The sequence below is a fragment of the Lytechinus variegatus genome, chromosome 2 (genome assembly GCF_018143015.1).
Source record: "Lytechinus variegatus isolate NC3 chromosome 2, Lvar_3.0, whole genome shotgun sequence".
NCBI classification, from domain to species: Eukaryota; Metazoa; Echinodermata; class Echinoidea; order Temnopleuroida; family Toxopneustidae; genus Lytechinus; species Lytechinus variegatus.
Genome location: NC_054741.1, coordinates 29,332,011 through 29,352,071, shown reverse-complemented (window position 1 = coordinate 29,352,071; position 20,061 = coordinate 29,332,011). Strand labels below are relative to the sequence as shown.

The 20,061-nt window shown below is 37.1% G+C and overlaps 1 protein-coding gene and 1 long non-coding RNA gene across 2 annotated transcripts in view; both read right to left on the bottom strand.

Moving 5' to 3' along the window:
• LOC121407780 (polycystic kidney disease protein 1-like 2) overlaps positions 1-18,613 on the bottom strand; it is a 54,784-nt gene extending 36,171 nt beyond the window's left edge. Inside the window, exons 1-3 of the mRNA XM_041598977.1 lie at positions 18,401-18,613; positions 15,377-15,637; positions 9,354-9,509 (exon numbers count right to left, since the gene is read on the bottom strand). Coding sequence (XP_041454911.1) covers positions 9,354-9,509; positions 15,377-15,637; positions 18,401-18,464 — 481 coding nt within the window. The 5' untranslated portion in view covers positions 18,465-18,613. The remainder of the gene's footprint in view (positions 1-9,353; positions 9,510-15,376; positions 15,638-18,400) is intronic.
• LOC121407781 lies at positions 3,041-8,431 on the bottom strand. Its single transcript, XR_005968951.1, has 4 exons — positions 8,270-8,431; positions 4,759-4,843; positions 4,155-4,328; positions 3,041-3,608 (listed from the first exon to the last, which is right to left on the bottom strand). It is a non-coding gene; the product is annotated as an uncharacterized LOC121407781 (long non-coding RNA).
• Positions 18,614-20,061: the final 1,448 nt, after the last annotated feature.

Sequence of the window (20,061 nt, the reverse complement as noted above, 5' to 3'; positions counted from 1 at the left end):
AATTAGATGAAGCTTTACATCGTAGGATCTGCCCTTCTACTTTTTTAAAATAAATATATTTATTTTCCATGGTGTGTAGCTTGGTTTTAAGTGGTAATAGGCTTCAATTTCTTGACTTGTAGATGTTCGATTCATCATTCAGGCTAAAATTGCATGTATAGTACACATGCACAGGCGCTGCAGGGGGGGGGTCGGGCGTTTTTTGCCACGGCCCCAAAAATGTATTAAAGGAAAATATACATGGGGCCTGCTTGGGACGATATAATCCCGGCCCCTAAAAGGTTCAAAAGCATGGCTCTATGCAGCAGTTGCCCCCCCCCTGGAATTTATTTAAAAAATGTAATTTTACTGAAAACTTTTATATCCACTGAAAATGTGCATGAAACTTTCAGTTTCTCTTTCAAAAATGCAAATTTGGTTAAGTATAGTGTTTACTATGTAATTATTCAACTTCATATGGCAAGTAATAAAACCCACTTCACAGAGGGATATTATATTTCAAAACAAGTATTTTTACTGCTGAATTCTATCTTGTGTATATGCATTTTCCTGAGATGAATGGAGATATGAGAAAATGGAGATGTTGAGAGGGATGGAAATGAGAGGAATAGAGTTGATAAGGGTGATGGAGATAATGGGAGGAATGAAGGTGATGAGGGTGATGGAGATGAGGGATGGAGGGAAACTGAGGATGGAGATGAGAGATGAAAGGATAGAGTGATGGAGATGGTGAGACGAGGGATGGAGATGAACTCAGATGATAAGGGAGATGATTAGAGGAGAGATGTAGATGAGAGGGATACATATAAATAAGAGTGATGAAGATGAAAGGGGATGATCATTACTATCGTCATCAACATTACCATCATCAACACTAACATCACCATTGCCATCATCTTTATTTTCATCAACCTCATTATCATCACCACCAACATCGTCACCACCATTACATGTATAACCACCACCACACTTGTCACCATCAGCAGCACCAACACCATCATCCTCATCACCACCAAATTCATCTTGATCATCTTCATGATTATTTCGTCCAAATCAGAAAAAAAGGCAAAAGACTACTCTTCTTTTATCATTTTTCTGTATATCTTTATTAAATTTGCATGAAACCATCTTGCACCTTGGAAAATCACACCAGGAAATTACATAAAATATAACACACTGAAAATCTAATAATCAATTGGCATTTTAAAAACATTGCAAAATTACAAACATTTGTGAAATAATAAGGTCTAAGTTTTGATATATTGCCACATCATTCTTGTATTACAATACAATAATGGCCCAAATGAATAATTATTATTGTTAATTATTAACTGGTATTTTTCTGGTTGCCCGAGTCGAGCTCTACTTGTTAGGCTACCTGGTTTCCCAAACTAGGCCATCAGGTTATCCTTTGGGGTCAATTGAATTTTTTTTTTTTCCAAGAAAATGCATTAATTGCCCTTTTAATTTGTTTCATTCATGCTCCCTAAATGTGCATGTGCCAGGCCAAGCTAGTGTTTTCCTGTTTGCCAGAGTTGAGCTCTACTCATAAGGCTACCTGGTTGCCCTAGCTAGGCTGTTGCCCTGGGGACACTTTAAAAGAATACATTTCAACAAAAAACAAGGTGAACCACCAGTCTTGCCTGATATCACAATCAATATAAAGTGTATGCTATATGATCTTTTGACCTTATCCTCTTGGACATGCATATGATATTTAATCCCCAATGGTTATCTGTACAAAGTGTAAACACAACTGATGCAAAAACAAAGAAAGAGCAATGAGAATCGATGACCCTCATGGACACATACGCATATTTTGGGGCATGCAATAAACTTTCTGTGAGCTATCAAAGTTTTAATCTTAAGCATTTGAAATAGACAACTTAAATTATGTGAGAATATTTCAAATGAAAAAGTAAATGAGGAATTTGCATTTGATGCGTCCTGATTAAATAGCGTTTTTTTTAATGAAAAAATAATTGAAGATACATGTAGTCTGAAAGAAACTAAATCTGATAAAAGTTCATTTCAAATACTTGTATTCATGTGAAATTCTTAGTAATAATGTGCTCTTTTAACCCTACATGTAAAACCCGGGGGGCATGGAACTATGGTGGGGTAGGGTGAATGAACCCCCTCCCTCAACATATTCCACAACCATTCCGCTGTGCGAAATTTTACGACCATTCTACTCGCCGACTTTTTACTTTGAAGTCATGCACATCTTTTGAGATCAAATTTACGATGCATGGGCATGCTGTTGGAAAATTACTCAACTTTACATAAGTGCATGTCTGACCCAAAATTGCTCCAAAACGTGATTTTGTGTACAAAGTCAATGTTGAATTTTCTCATCTTCTTCATATGGACATGATTATTTTTACTTTCACAGGTGAAATTACTTGATTCCAGCATAATTATGCTTTAAAAAAATGTTCTGCTATAATTTTGGCAAAAAACAAGTTTGAAAAACAAAGATATACATAAGAAATTCATAAAATAAAATACATAAGAAATTCATTTTCAATCTAGGATTTTTTTTTTCATTTTGATTGTTAGCAATGGTATAAAAGTATGATTTATGCAGAAATTAGCATAATTAATTAATGTAAAAGATCTGACGATTTCGGAAAAATTAACCAAACAGCATTGCACAGGACATCCCCCACTATTATCATACCAATTTTCAAGGCGTTAATGTGATCATTGGCAGAGATCTCAAGAGAGGCCGATTCAACCCCCCCACCCCTGAAAAAAAAGTGTTAAAAAAGACACAAATAATGAAATTCTTACTTGTACATTACAAAAAATACCTGTTCTAGAGCAAGTCCACTGTACAAAAAAAAGTTAATGTGACTGGAATAGAGATAAATAAAACATGCATGACACTGAAAACGTCAAAATAGGATGTAAAATAAGAAATTAATTAATAAAGTGGTAAAACAGGTGATATGCAAGCAAGTCTATATCAGTATCACACACTCACTCTTTCTTCTGTAGAAATATATCATAATGCTTGATTTTTTTTACAGAATTCACAATTATGAGAAAACTCTTCATCGAATTGAGTATAGGTTGCCACAATGGCTTTTTACAAAAGTTTCAGGGAGAAATCAAACCATATCTCACCTGTACTTTATACACATTATGAGGGAAAAAAATCATGATACTAGTATATTACAAAAAGAAACACTGAGTGGAGAACGTCACTTTGTCACTCATTTGCATACTGACCAGGATGTCTGTTTTGTGAAAATAAGCAAAACTTCAAAATGTCAACACTTTCTCATTTTACATCAAATTTTGATGAAATGTTTAGTGTTATGCTCATTGGAATTTTCTGTATTATATCAAAGAAACTTTTTGTTGGGGTGGACTTGCCCTTCAGGAAAGTACAAGGCTTGTTTCCCTCCAGGAATTCTTGTATAGACATGGGTCCAATCGATCACTCACACAGTTGTTGTTGGGTAGTCTCAATCTCATCTCTGGTTGTTGAAGTTCTCACAAAACCTCTTTTTTCTTGCTATGGCTTGTGAAACATCTTTGATCACTCACAGATAATTGCAACACTGATGCCTCATCACCACGTATTCCCTGAAATTATCCTGTAAATGAAGATATATTGCCAGAAGTTGCATCTTACTCTGCGTTTTTTTTAAATTTTTTTAAGATGACAAAGAGAAAACAAAATGTAACTATTCTATTGTCTTTACATTGTAAGATTTGAAAAAAAAGACTGGTTCCCATATGGAATCCTTTAAAAATTACTTTACTGGTCTAAAGGCTAAACCTATCCGTATCCCATAAACATTTGTGTGACAAACATACATTGAGCATAGCCGATGCAATACTTTTTTCAAATAACCAAGATCATGATGCAACCTCTCATATTTTTTTCTTTAATGTAAATTAGGGATTTTGGAAGAATCTGTCCACAATGGATGACAAAACATATAGTTCTAATTTACATTTCTGATTGTATTATCATATGCACAGTTCATTGTAAATTAAAAACAGGCAGTTGCCAAAATTTATTTTCACTTTTTACATTGAGTCTTCCTTCTTACAAGAATATCACTAATACTTGCATACACTAGGCTTGTCTTGAGATGTCATTGTCATATAACTTTCTCATTAAAAAAAATACTTACACCATACAAAAGCAGAATTGTCAATACTTGCAGAAAGGTAGTCTTATCACTAGGCCCTTTGTCCCTCTTCAGGCTCAGATCATCTTCAAGCATGTTGATGAGGTAGTGTGTGGTCTCTTTTAAAAAGTTTCCTCCTGTCAACGACTCCTCATTGCAGTTCTTGTTGGCATATTCCTATTGAGTTAGAGTGAGAAGCAAAAGAAAATATTTAAACATTGAAAAAAATATGTATTCTTAACTACCTTTACTGCGTACTGTCAAAATTAATAGGCCTACCTTTTAAATCTGCATATATTTGGTCAAATGACTTTTTTTTGCCCACAACCTAATCAGATTGCCATTCTCATAAAGTTAAATTTAAATTGATCAACTGGATCTACAAATATTTGACATTTAGGCATTATACTCTATGACCATGTGACACGGAATTTAGATCAATTCAGTCACTGTCAGATGTGTACATCAACCAAGATTGAAATTGATCAAAATAAGTGGTTCTTTATCATGACAACAAATTAGATAAAAAAGTTTTAGACGGTGACAAAGAAAAAATTTAGGAAATAGACAAAAGTCCACATAGAAACGACAACAAAAATGAACATACCTCTCTTACAATCCTCCTTTAATAGTCTCTCAGGACAGCCTGTGCATGTTAACTTGTAAGATGTTTTCACCCATTCAAAAATTTACTGCGGAAATAAACAAAGTACAGATAGATCTACATTAAATTAAGCTTTAAATCAAATGGACATGAAACATAATTCAACATCTCTTCAAACCTGCCAGATTTCCAACCAAAATGTAAATTCTTATTATCATTTGGGGTGATTTGTTAAAATAATCCATTCAATTAATTGTTCTACAGAACGGTGCTTCACAACGTAGCTCATCGTATTGTAACCCAGGGAACTCCCGCCCTTAGCGGGCGGGAGTTCCCTGTGTTAATCGTATTGTAGCTACATCAAGAATGTAAACAAAGCGAGTCAAGCCTATTGTATTACGCAGTGCGCAGCAAGGGATGCAGTGGCGTACCGTGGGTCACAGCATTGGGGGGGCACCAGCAAAAATTTCGAATCACTTAGGGAGCGCGCGAAGCGCGCTCAGTTGTCAGGTATTCTGACTTAACAGAGATATTTTAAGGACATGCAGGATATGTATTTCACTGATTAAATAATGCGAGCGCGAAGAGCGAGCTGAAAATTTTTTACATTTAGAGCTAAAAAGGGACATTATAAGCAATTTTTTGTAATCATGATATGTAACTGTATCGCTAAACAAACAATGCGAGCGCGAAGCGCGAGCTAATTTTTTTTATATATTGAACCTAATTAGAGAAATTTTTAGGACTATTTCAAAATACATTAAGAGTATAAATATCTCACCACAGTCATCTAATGCTAGTGCCATCCTTTGCTGATTTTGTTAGAATTACATCTAAACACAGTCATGAAACACCTTTTGTAGTCACTGTAATCATGATTATCATACGCATTTAACTAATCAAATACTGCAAGCGCGAAGAGCGGGATAAAAATTTAGGAAATTTAGACCTGAAGAGGGGCATTCTAAGGCTTGTTTGTATGTATTCCCTAAGACCGAATGTATTTCACTAACCAAATGATGCGAGCGCGAAGCGCGAGCTGAATTTTTTTATTTATTGACCCCAAACATGGATATTTTAAGGACAATGCTTTTTGTGAATCCATTAAGAGTATACCTACACTGTTAGAAAAAATAGAAGAAGTTCCTGCAGCAGAGTCTCGAGAACACCTGTAATCTTACCGAATTGCGTAATCTTACAGGAAATTGGTATTTGATGTATGGAATCTTACAAATTTCCTTGAATAAAACACCCTTTTCCCCTTTTTTAAACAGACCTGTTCTGTTAAATTGCAGAAAAATTCTTGTTTTATGAATTTACAGAATGATTATTACGCAATTCGGTAAGATTACAGGTGTTCTCGAGACTCTGCTGCAGGAACTTCTTTTATTTTTTCTAACAGTGTATCTCACCATAGTCATCTATTGCCAGTGCCAAGCACTTGCCGATTTTGTTACAATTACATCTAAACACATGAAGTACTTTTTGAAGTCATCATTGTAATCATGAGTATCATACGCATCTCACTAATCAAATACTGCGAGTGCAAAGCGCGAGCTGAAAATTTAGTATATTCCGACCTGAAGAGGGGCATTTTAAGGCTTGTTTGTAGGAATTCCCTAAGACCCTACGTATTTCACTAGCCGAATGGTGCGAGCGCGAAACGCGAGCTGAAAATTTTTGATATTCAGATCAGAAAAATTGACATTTTAAGGACTGATTTAAGGAGTTCATGAAGAGCAGAAATCTCACCAATTCACTAATGCGAACGTTAGCACGGACAGGAAATGTTTTATATTAAGACCTTAAAATAGGGCAATCACTTTAAGTAGTCATGAAAAATAAGAATATGTCACTACATAAAGCAATAATAACTCGAATTGCGAGGAAATATATTTGTGTATATTGATTTGAAAACGGGAGGTTTTAGTACAGCAGGATTATATATCTCGTAAAACACCAGGAACAATGAAACAAATAATGTTTCATAAAGTAATGAAAAAATGCTTCTTATGTAATATAACATACAACATAATATAATATAACATTATAATGAACAATAATCTCTTCTTTCCCCACTACGTTTCTCCTCCCTTTTCCCTCTTTTTCTCCCTTTCCCCGTTTTTTTTTTTTTTTTTTTGGCCAGCCGATTGGGGGGCACGTGCCCCCCCATGCCCCCCCGTAGTTACGCCACTGAAGGGATGGGAAGATTTTGCAAAAAAAATGGCCACCAGATCGATCTGATTATTTAGGCCCTATAAGAATATTTATTCCTTTTATGATATAAGGTGTAAAAAAGGTATAAAACTTAAATTTAGTGTATTTAACCAATTTGCAGTGATGTGGATATTGAAGGGGATTCCATCAATTGTTTACCAGCTTCAACACACACTGACATAGCCCTAGGCTAGGGCCTACCCAAGGCTAACCCAGGGAGCGCCGGCCCGCGTAGCGGTCCGGCGCCCAGGAGCTCATGTAATTCATGTATTGACCCATACTCACGGGATCGCGGGACAAGGCTAGATTATGGTCAAAATATCTAGCAAGATAAATTATGAAAACAGAAATTATGCACTTACCATGATTATATGGATGAAGGTCTAACGATCGGCAGTTTTCCTGACATCTGGGCACAGCATGGAACCTCAAAAAACTAAAACTTCTCTCCTACCCCCATTTCGATCGGCCATTTTGTTACAATTCATAACAAAAATGGCCGATCGAGACGGGGGTAGGAGAAAACTTTTCATTTTTTGAGGTTCCAGTCTGTGCCCAGATGTCAGAAAAACTGCCACTCGTTAGACCATCATCCATATAATCGTGGTAAGTGCATAATTTCTGTTTTCATAATTTATCTTGCTAGATATTTTGACCATAATCTACCCTTGTCCCGTGAGTATGGTCAATTACACGGTATGCTCCTGGGCTCCCACCCGCTACGCAGGCGAGAGTTCCCTGGGTTCACCCCAGGCCCAGGCATAGACTAGCATGTATAACTTGGCTACGGCTTCATGATAAAAAAATTATAATAAATATCAGAGTCCTCGAGGGGTGCGAGGCGCGAGGCTAGATCTACTACATTTCTCAAGTTGGATCTGAATAAGTGAATGTTGAAAAATTATTTTTGTGATCACTAGACTACTAAGGTACAAATTGATTAAGAACAAAATTTTCTTGAATTTCGCACAATTGTGTGTGGTTGAAAGTCTGACTACGTTGGCGGCTTTATCATGTTACCGCTCTGCAGTAAGATTATCACAATGACAATGCCTTCTCCTGATGCCTGAGCGAGTCGGCGGGACAGCTCTTCGTTATATTTTGACAGGACACAAAACTTCACGCGTTGGACTGGAAAATAACTTGCGTGCGATAATGCTTTTTCCATCCCAAGAAAACCGTTCCGCTCTTAACTTTGCATGCATTTACAGCATTAATTATAATATTTCTTTACAAACAAATACATGCAGACGTAGAAAAAATATTCATTGTCACTATAAAATGGTTAATTACTTACGATGTTCTCACAGCTCGGCAAATACCGATATTAAGTGCTTCGCTCCTCTTCATTTCGTGCAAAGCTGATTTATCGTCGTCTATGCACTTGCTCAGCAATGTACCGAAATACTGATCTGTGATTGGTCAATGTGCCTAAAAACCATGGTTTTCCTAAAACCCACGGTTTAATTGAAACCACCTAAAACAGTTGACTCAAAATCATGCCGAAAACCCACGGTTGAAACCATGGTTTCATTTGAAACCACCTTTGTGAATACCAAAATCAGCAAAACCCACGGTTAAAACCATGGTTTCTGCAGAAACCACCTTTGTGAATTCGGGCCTATAGGTTTGTACACAGAAAAACTTTTCTCCTTTTTTTATTACGAATTTGATTTTTTCATTCATTTACAGAAGAAAATGGCAGAGACAATTATTCAGCTCTCAGATAGATGGCAACCTACAACTCTTCACTAGTCTTTGTGATTTTTTTGTTTGGCTTGTATTGGGTCTAAATTGCTATATTACTTGGTCAGGAAACATTCTTATACATAATCTGAATGCAGATAGAACCGGAAAGCTGCATCAAAAGCAAAGGCAATAAAATATGGCAAAAACTAGTCTTAAGCTGCAGATTTTATCAATCAACCTTGCAGGAAAATATATTTATATCTCTATGTGATAGAAGCAAAGAAAACAAAATGTGTAATCTGAAAGCAGAAAAAAATCACCTGGTTTTCCTATATACAAAACTATGGTATCACAATGCTTCTAACATGACATCAAGGTCTTGAGGCCTGTGGAAATCACAAGAAATCATATTTTTGAAGCAGATAATTGGAGCTATTGGTAAGCAAATACTCAGCTGGTAAGCAGTGAAAATGCATGAAGGCTGCATTTGCTGTGTTTAGTGGTTTACAAGCTTTTGATTGGTATATCATTTGTCATTTGGGTGTTGTGTCTGGGTATTCCAAAAATTGTATTGCTTTCATGAAGTTTCATTCTAATCTCTTAAATAGTGACAGGCATATTTTCATAATACTCCATCTCTATGCTTGCTCTCTCTCTCTCTGTATCCCTTTCTCTTCACTTATAATTCTTACCAAGTATAAACGAATTCTCCTCTTCACTATGTATGCTGGCTAAGTCAGCACCAAATCCAGAACAATATTCTCTTGCTGACTCCCAAGATTTCCAACTTTCCTCGAAAAGATAACAGTTTCTGTCATTATAAACCCAGTCAGTTTCACAGAGAGAATCTGAGGAAAAAGAGATTGGGGAATAGGGTTGATATGTATTACTTGACAATTTTTCCATAAAAATGACAAAGATAAAATATTATTACGACAATCAATTTCATTATACATTAAATAAGGACACAAATAATTGAGGATACAGTGAACTGTTCAATCATAAAAGGGTTAGCTGATGGTTGAAGGTTTGCATGGTGGTATAAACAATCGCAGAAATGGTTTAAGCTACAACATGTGTAGAGTCCAGAAAGGACAAAGAGAAAGTGAATAAAAGTAGAAGTGAAATGGAGAGAAGACAAAGTGGAGGCTAAAAAGTAAAGTATCTATTTGGAATTGAGTGTAGTTCTAAAAAGAACTGTAAACCAAAAAGATTAGAAAGCTTGCAAAGTAGGAGAGATGAGAGGCTGGCTTGAATTTGAGAGAGACCTGAGTAGATGAGAGGAAGATGTATGTATGTATGTATGTGTGTATGTGTGTGTGTGTATGCATGCATGTATGTATTGTTCTAACTTAATCTTTGCTTTGTTAGAAACAAGTTTTAACACAAAATAATACTGATCAACTTGTCCATTCCCTCATGTCTACTTGTTTTGATTTTGATAACTCCCTACTCAGTTTTCAGACCTCCCAATCCATTCAACTGGAAAATAGGGCTTTTTTTTAAATATGGGAAAGAAACTATATTTCCCATTGGATTGTTCAGTAAAGTTATTACGAAAAATAGTATGGAAAAAGTGCTAAGAATGGTGAAAGTTAATGATCCTTCCTTCAAATTGAGAGTGGTTGACAGAGCCGAGTCTTCCTCAACAAAGGACATCAAACACTAATAAGCCTTCAGAATTCTGCACCTTAACACAAATCTAACAAAGAAAGCTTTTGACAAAATGCCTGTTCCTCAGTCTTTTTACCTTTGATGATCTTCAAATGATTTTGGTTTTCCCCTGTCATAAGAGGACGTCTTATCAGAATAAAAAATTCCTGGAGATGCATATATAAAAAAAAAAAAACTTTTTCTCAGATATATACATAAATTTGAAATATGATGGTGCCATCTGATCCTATGCAAAATTTTCACTAACAATTGTAAGAGGCTGTGAAAAGTAACCATTGAATAGCAGGGGAAAAATACTTAGGGCTTTGGGAGAATTTGCCCTGAAAAGACCAGAGAGCCCTGGAAAAACTAGAACTATCACTGAAGGTGATTAATACCCCCACAGTATGCCATTACCATGGCAACAGTTTCAAACACATGGAGAAAATATGTCTTGCCTAGTATTACCCCAAGACCACTGTGTGAGCCAAATATCATGAGAGAAGTTAAAAACTTGTGAAGTAGTTCGAACTGCAAGATTTTTGCCTGATCTTTTGACATATAATATGTTGCTACCAGAGGCGATTATGGGGGGGCAGGGGGGGCGATCGCCCCACCAATGAAAATATTTGGGGGGGCAAACATATCGTTTTGCCCCCCCCCAATAATTCCGCATGTGCTAAAATAAAATAAGATTGTAATGTTACACAGAAATCAGCAAGCGAGATTGAGATACAACTCTTTCTTCGTCTAAAATCGTGGTCAAAATGTCCACTCTTCAGATTGAAATATCAAAAATTTCAGCTCGCGCTTGCATCATTTCTGTAACAAAAACCCATACTTTCCATGATTAAATAGGTGAATATGGTCCCGTTTTCAGTTCTAAACCTCAAAAGAACTCCCACTTTGATTTGCAATAATCTTTTGTTGGAGATATATATCTTGTTCTTTATTAAAAACGTCTATTAAACTCAACTTTTTTTTCAGATCGAAATATCAAAATTTTCAGCTCGCGCTTCGCGCTCGCATTAATCTGCTGGTGAGATATGTATACCGGTATGTATATGTATATATATATAAGTATATATATATTATATATACATGTATATATGTACACACATATACCGTATACGGCATATGTGTGTGTGTGAGTTTGTTGTCTGATCGAGCACCTTTGGAAAATTTATTCATGATTTTGCCCCCCCAATCTGAAAAATGGATCGACGCCCCTGGTTGCTACCATGGCAATAAGATTTCCAACACAAGGGAAAATATGCCATGCACATCTATAGATAACTCAAGACTAATGGGTGAGCCAAATTTCATGGGAATTAGTTGAAAACTGATGAAGTATGAACCGCAAAATTTTTACCTAATTTGGAGTGCATATGTTGTTAAAGCCCCCTCACATCTGACCAAATGAAGGCAGACGAAGGGTGACCAATGGGACAAATGCACAAAATGCACGCAAATTCATCAAACTCAAATAAAATTTCCATCAAATCATGCGATCAGTAACCATTGTCGAATTTTATCAACGAACGGTAAGCAAAGGATAACAATTTTTTTTGCTCACCTCTTTGAGTAAATTGCAGTCGAAGGCGAGCGAAGGGTTGATATAACCCAATCAGACGAACGAACAGTGAGCAATGGTTTGATATGGCGTGCGATTAGAAACGAAGACAAGGACATTCTTATACGTGTGCACTCCTTGGGTGTAAAAAAGCAACCAGATTCATCTGGATTTCAGTATGGCCAGAGAAGTCATCCACGTAACATGCCTACAGTGAAAGGACAAGGCAAAGGCAGAGGGAGGTACAAAAGACTGCATCTACCGCCTACCGGGAAAAAATCCACAACCTCGGGATGCTCACAACCACAGTCTGAAGTGCCGCCTCCTCCTGACAGTCCCACAGACTCACGATCTACCGGTCTACAGTCACAGCCACGGTCATGGTCTCCTACGTCCACACGGTCTCCAACACCGCCTCTACACCAACATCAAGAGGATACCGCCAGTAATGTCAGTGGTGATGACGAGGCACCGACTAGGCACCAGCACAAGGTAATATTATAATTTGCTAAACAATTATTGAAAGCTTGTGATGTATCTATTACAATAATTTATCATATCATATTACATCCACAAGCTTTCAATAATCAATAATTTTCGACATGTCTTTTACAGTCAGTGTGGTGGCAAGAAGAAACAGGTGGCAGAAAGAGGAGGGACAGCAATGGGAGGTCAAATTATAGAAAGGATATTCATTCAGGAAATGAGGAGGGGATGGTTGAGTTCCTCCAAGACCATTGGTCCCTGTGGGACATTCGCAACAAAGACTAAGTAAACCGGGACGTCACCAGTCTTTGTTGCAGCAATAATCCCAGTCTGTCCAGGTCTCAGGTAAATATATCATACCATAATAGTCACAAAAAGTTAAGAATCATCTGTCATTTATGATAAGTTGATGAAATGTTAAGCTGTTATTAATTCCAGGCAAAAAAAAGAGAGCCATAAGTCTCTGAATATGTTTATAAAACATTGATTTTACATGCTGAGTATAATTTTTTGAGTTTGCATCCCATTCAACTTGTCCATGGATGTTCAAATTACTCCCTTTTATGAATGTTTGACCCAATGCATCTGACAGAAGATTGTGTAAAGTAAGCGATGAGACACATGCAATACAACAAACTTTGCTGAACAGTTATCATTAGGTCTTCAATAAAATGTGGTTACACATACATGGTAACAAGAAGTTACAGAACAGAATTTACTTGTGATCCTTAACTTTTTGTGAGTAGTTTATTTCAATGCAACACTGAATAACCCATATGATATAAATATAATACAATATTTTTGTATATTCCAGTCACTGATATCGAGGGCTGGTGGAAGAGGATGAGGGATATGTTCACCAAGCTGGCAAAGACCAAGTCTGGTGATGCTCTGGAGGATCTGCCCTATAAGCAAAACTAGATTCTCACCAAGTTCGCATTCCTGTGGGAGAGACCCACCACAAACCTGGATCCTGTGAAAAGTGTAAGTATTATAATGCTACAGATAACATTTCGTGGACATCCAACAATGTGGTTTATTCTGTCATAATAGCAAACCCTACATTAGCTGATCACCAAAACAAAGAAATAAGATGCCAAATGTCCACCTAATTTTACATATAGAGTTATATCTAAACTATATACATGAATTTATTATGTTATGTTGAATAATTGTTTATAAATAGTTTTCATATTTCATATATTTCTGCTTCATTTGCCATTAATCTTTTCAGATAAAGGAGATCATAGATGCCAATGCTGGGGATCTAGCCCCTGCAGTGAGAGAGAGAGAGGCTGCAAAACAGGGAAAAGAAGCTGCCAAGAAGCAGGGCAAGTCCAAGGCAAAGAAGCAGAACAAGGACCCGGAGGAACTAGACCTGGAAGCCCTGCAACAGGTTGCTGCTGAAAGCGCCACCACTTTGGCTGCAATCAAGGAATCCATCGCCAAAGCTACAGAGCCAAAGCCAATGAACTCCATCGGCAACTTTGGTATCTACATGTACCTCATCAGTGAGATGCAGATGATGTCTTTCTGATAAATTTTCTTTAACAACGATTTCTATTCATATAATACACGCATTTCCCCTCATTTTCACTTACCATTGACGAGAACTAATGTTGCTAAAAAATTCATTTTTTTCAAAGGTCTACTCATTTGGGATAACCTTCGTTTATAAACCTTCCTTTCTGTTTTCAATAGGAGACTAAAATCAAATTTATTTTTAACTACACTACTTGATTCATTTTCTATATTACAGGCTTTATCGTTACTTTGCTTATGTTACATATTTTGTTTTTTTAGGTGTTGTATATTGTAAGTTTTTTTTTTATAATTTGTATTTTGTTAGAACTATTGGTAGCAGCACCAATAAGGCTTCTCTGCCTTCTAAGCTGTCTCCTCATTCCATAAATTATTTCTATTTCTTGTTTATTCCAATACGTTTGTAAATGTTATTTTTAATATATGAATGAAATAAATGCATATGAATGAGTGAATGAATGAATAAATGAATGAAAGGGCCGGTACAAGGTCTTCAAGAGGGAGGTACAGGTTCTCCTCCTCAAGTACCATTTAAAGTTCTACTGCAGATGAGGAAGAGGACGAGGAGAGACCAGCACGAACGCCTAAGAAGTCAGCAACAGCTCAGAACTCGCCAAATTATTCGTCTGGTCATGCGCTCACATTCGCAAACCATAGTTTGTCTTAGTATCTCTTAGCCGTGTCTTTGTGTATGTATCGCTATTAAAATTTAGTAAAAGTTTGTATTGGTTTCCCTTCGCATAGAAGATGGCAAACTAAAATCTGTTTGTCATAGTATCTTCGTTTACATGCGCAACTCATATTTTGTCATCGAGTTGCTTCGTTAAGGGTTCTTTCGAGATTGGTCTACTTTGGCAAAAGCGCGATGAGAGACTCTGCGCGACAATAACACACAAACAATAACAAACGATTACCGCAGACTAAATAAGAGATGTGATTTCAAACTGATGAACAACAATTTAATTCAGAAGGTGTATGAACCCAAACACGAAGGGTAAATATGATTCACTATCAGACGGTTACTATTGAAAACGATTTAAAAAATGCCTTTCACCAGCCATCGCAAGGCAGATTTCAGGCAATATGGTTAGGTGTAAGGGGGCCTTTACAACGGCAACTCAATTTCCGACACACACAAAATACATATCTTGGACATCTTTATTTCAAACCGATGCATGAGCCAAATTTCATGAGAGTTGGTTAAAAACTGAGGAAGTAGTTCTAACTGCAAGTATTTTACCTTATTTTGGCCATAATATACTGTTACCATGGTGAAACAATTTCCGAAACATACAAACAATGTGTCTTGCACATCTTTACCCCAATACAATATGTGTGCCAATATCCAATAGGGTCTATTACAATTAACTAAATTGGGCTGGTGAGCAAAAAAAGTAGCCCCAGATTTTATCTTTATCCCTGAATAACAAACTAGAAAAGACTCATTAGGTTTAGAGGTACCTTCACATGTGTAGGTGATATTTAGATACTTCTGAGTTCCTGGGCATGGATCCCCGAAAAGATTATTTCCAGCTTCCACTGTGCATTGTGACTGATCATTGCAGAAAACCAATGCAGGGGCCACATCCAAGACACAATCAGTTGTGTAGCTCAAGCCACAAGTGGATGCATCAGTTCGCCCATAGACAGAGGATGAGATACTGATAAGATTTTCACCACAGTCTATTACTCCATCTTGGTTCTCACAAATAATCTCAGTCTCTGTATTTAACAAAAACAAAACAATCGCAAACAAGCCTTAGATTTATTTATAGGGCAAAGCCACTTTTCTAGAGGGCACATATCTTCTTTTGCTTCTTGTTCTTCTACCTCTCTTGCTTCGGAGATTAGCAGATAGATCCTGCGTATCAATGCACAACAAATTTCCATGGCCAAGCCCATTCGCCATTGGGGGAAAAAAATCATATTTCAAGTTTGGCTGCATTCTCAATCTAAAAAAAATAGTATGAAAAAATTACTATGATATTAGCTTTTTCAGGTAAAGATGAGTGCAAGTGATCAAAGCTTTTTATTAATAATAATAATAATGATACATAGGATTTATACAGAGTCTTTTCCATTTTGACTAAATATTCAACGCTCTTAGATTTGAAGAGAGCAAAACGTATTATAAGTGAAGAGTACTTAGAGAAGTACAAGAAAAGATACATTATAATTGAAGAAAAATTTCTGTCTTCAATTCAGACCTATTTTAATGGGCAGCAAGTCTCAGTGATTTTACACTCTGCATTCTGTATTTGAGATTTCATTGCAGTATCTTCCCAATTTCACTTCAGAATCAAGACTTTCTCATGTGAAATGTGACACAATTCAAAAGAGTGAGATATGAGCTATCATGATTTCAAATGTCCTTCTGAATCAAGCAAGCTCGGTTCAGCAGTCTTTTTTTCAGGTTCTCAAGACCAACACCATACTTGAAATCACCTTTGTGTTCCGTACATGTCTAAAGGGGCATCGCAAGAAACTTGCAATCAATTGCAAACTTGTCTAGTTTTGTTCCCGAAATCAAGCATATGCCATGCAATTAATTGCAAATTTGCAATTTTGATTGCTAATCTGCTACATGAAACAAGGAGAGTAATCTGATTTGCTATAATTAAAAGTGATCAACAAATTTAAAATTGCAGCAGAATATTTGCAATTGATTGCAAATATTTTCTTGCAACACCCCCTAGGTCTCCAAAAAAATTTAGTCTAGATCCTGATGACGTTAAAATTTTAACAAACTTCATATAGATCTAGATTTATTTAGAGTCTAACTTAATGTTAGATCCATCCTAGGTTTATGCCTCTGATTTTAGATTAGAAACATGAAGACAAATGATTGACGAACCCGACGTCTGCTCTTAAATTTTTTTGGATTTTACATGTAGATCTAGGCCTAGATCTAGTCTGCTATGCAGACTCCTTGAATCAGCTGTGGTACACACACACTGCAGATGTGGGTCTACATTTGTAGACTAGCCTAGATCTACGATGTAGGTCTAGACTAGAACCCCTATATCTAGATCTACTTTAAAAAACTGGTAGACTAATGAGGGTATTCTTAATTTTTTTTTCTGGCTCTTCTAACGTTAGATCTAAAGTTTGTTTCTCCTATTGAAAGTGAGATTTTACGAGATATCGAAGAGGGTGAGGCAGCAAACACTTTTCCTCAGGTCTAGATCTAATGTAAACCAAAAGCTTCACTCTCTGTTATATTGTTTGTTCCACTGAACTCTGTTGGCTCCACTCACCAATTACAGAGACCAGAGTTATAACTCAATCTGTACAGGGACTCAATAATGGCCTTATGTTTACGTATTAAGTTTGGATAAACCAGGAAAGTGGGAGTTGAGCGACAGCCGAAGTAAGTCACTCTTTTTTTCCTTCTTAGTTTAATTTTCCCGTTTTGGTGCATATCAGGCCAAAACTTTATGTTGGACCAGTTCTTTTTATATATTTTTATATAAAGAAAAAATTAAAGAGCCCTGTCATGGGATTTTGCATTGTTAAGCCCCTATAATGGCGGCTGCAAGATCGCGAGCTGTGTACGAGGAGAAATTGAAAAAAAAATTCAAAAATGTTGAAAAACTCCACGAAAAAAAAACGGCTGCCAGGTGTCTAACTCTAAGGCTTAGCAGACCCTACCTCTGGCGAAGGTTCGGCACTACACTTCACTACCGCTAAACTCTGCTCCACCTATCTAACTAGTTAGGTCGAGCGGAGGTAGTGGAGCCTATTCCGAACTCTTGCCTGAGCCTGAGGTTAACCATTAACCAAGGGAGCCCAGGCCAGGGCTTACCGTGTATTTAGCCATAGACACAAAACTAACTGTTAAGCAGAGATGCCAAGTTCAAAGACCAGCTATGCGTGAGATTTTTCTGTGAATCTGAGTGAGATCACAGACATTGTGTACAATGTATATGGGGATAGGCTGTGATAGTAGCGTGAGACAGAGATTTGAGGGGATGAACAAGAGTCCAAAATGCTCGAGTCTCACGCATAATGCGTGAGACTTGGTAGCTCTGGTTCAGGTAAAAAAGTTCTTCGCGATACGCGATCTCTAAATTCTTTCAAATCTATTACAAATAACACAAATGACAGATCGAGACTTTGTAGAAAAAGTCTAGATTTTTCGCTTTTTTGACAGAGGTTCCAGAATCCAGTCGACTGGAAGTGGAACCTCAAAAAACGTCTGTGCCTCGATGTCAAGATACATTAGGCCTACTGCAACACGTTCTAATCGTGGTAGGGCCTAGGCCTAAGTGCACAATTTCTGTTTTCACAATTCAGTTTGATAAATATTTTGACCATAAATTACCCTAGTCCCTTGTCTATATGGTCAAATACACGGTAAGCCCCTGGCCTGGGTTTCCTGGGCAACAGCCTGAGCCTGAAAACAAACCCCAGCCCCGCGGCACAGTGCATGCCGTGGGATTGGAGTGGACCCTGGCCTTTGGATTGGACTTACGGTACCGGTACCTGCGCCAGCGGTGTTGACGTCCACCTTAACGATGAGCAAAATGAAGAAAGCAACATTCCACATGGCAGTAGAACACTCCACAACGCACTACGAAATGATGAGCAATGTCGTTTTCCAGGCCAAGATATGTGTTTGCACACTATCTGCAGTACTTTCAAACCAAATGTTAGTGTTAGTTGTTGTGGTCCAAAACACCAATTGACAAAATCTTGATCCGGTAATTTGATTCACGATATAGCATGCATTATCGATTTTGACGTGAAATTTCGATCGATCGTTGTTGATCGAGATCGAGGGTGTGTGTGTGTGATTGGCGGTGATTGGTCCAAAGTTTCTGGTTGTTTCCGCCGAGCTCGAGCCTCGGCCTTAATGCAGGGGCGAATCCAGCCTTCGCCAATAGGGAGGGGGATTTTTTTTCAGCCATATTTTCCCCGATAGGCTGCTCGAAGATGATTTTTGGTTTCTTTGAAGGGGTAGTCCTAATAGTCACTTCTTAGCTTTATTTTAACGTAAATATATAATATCTACATATGTATATATAATTATATGATGCGAGCGCGAAGCGCGAGGCTAAATTTTTTGAAATCTTATGTATTTTTCCTAAAATTTGAACATTCTGGGCAATGTTTGTTATCCTGAAAAAGACGTGTATGCAACTTAATAATTACAACGAACGCGTTGCGCGAGCAGGAATGAATTGATGGAAAAGGTACATGTTAAAGACTGCATGCAGTTAGCAATGAAGACGTTACATATTTTTTTAAAAAAAATTCAAATAATGCGAGCGCGAAGTACGAGCTGAAGTTTTTGGACACTTTTACCGATAGAATGGAAATTCTAAGCATTTTTTTAATTCAAGCACAATAGGTATACAACTAAACAATTGATGCGAGCACTAAGTGCAAGCGGAAAATTTCGAGATTTAGACCTACTGAACGAGACACTCTATTCATGTTATGTAAACCATGAAAAGGATGAGTAATTGGGGATCTTCCTTACATTAATAATGCGAGCGCAAAACGCGAGCAGAAAAATTTTACATACGCTTTGAACTAACCGAAAAGGTACCTGTTAAGGACTGCTTGCACTTAGCCATGAAGACGTTACATATTTCAACAATCAAATAACGCGTGCGCAAAGCGCGAGCTGAAAAAAATTGACATTTCTACATAAAGAATGGAACATTTTAATAATTTTATGTAACCGTTTGTTCCCCCAAATTTTTTTTTTTTTTGGGGGGCAAGTGCCCCCCCCCCCCCCCCCGCTTCCGGCGCCCTTGATTCGTGAACACATCAATTCTCTTCTCATATTTTCCCTATCTTTCTCCCTTTTCTTCCAATCCCCCTCTCTTAAATTTCTGCCCGTCTGTCTCGCACTCCCTGTTTTTCATGATGTAAATGTATTTTTTAACTCTTACTCTGGGATTGCTCTCGATAAGCGTCCTTGGCTTCTTTGGCAATTCCTACATATTCAGATTACATATTTTGTTCTTCTTTTGTTGTTTTTGTATTTTGGTAGCTTTTGATACTGGTATCAATTGAATTATGCTTTATATACTATTTATAAATGTTTCGCTGGAAAAGAATCTAAAAGGAAAATAACGATTCAAAGGCTGTTTAATATATTGTTTTACCTATTAAGATATCGTTTACAGATAGAA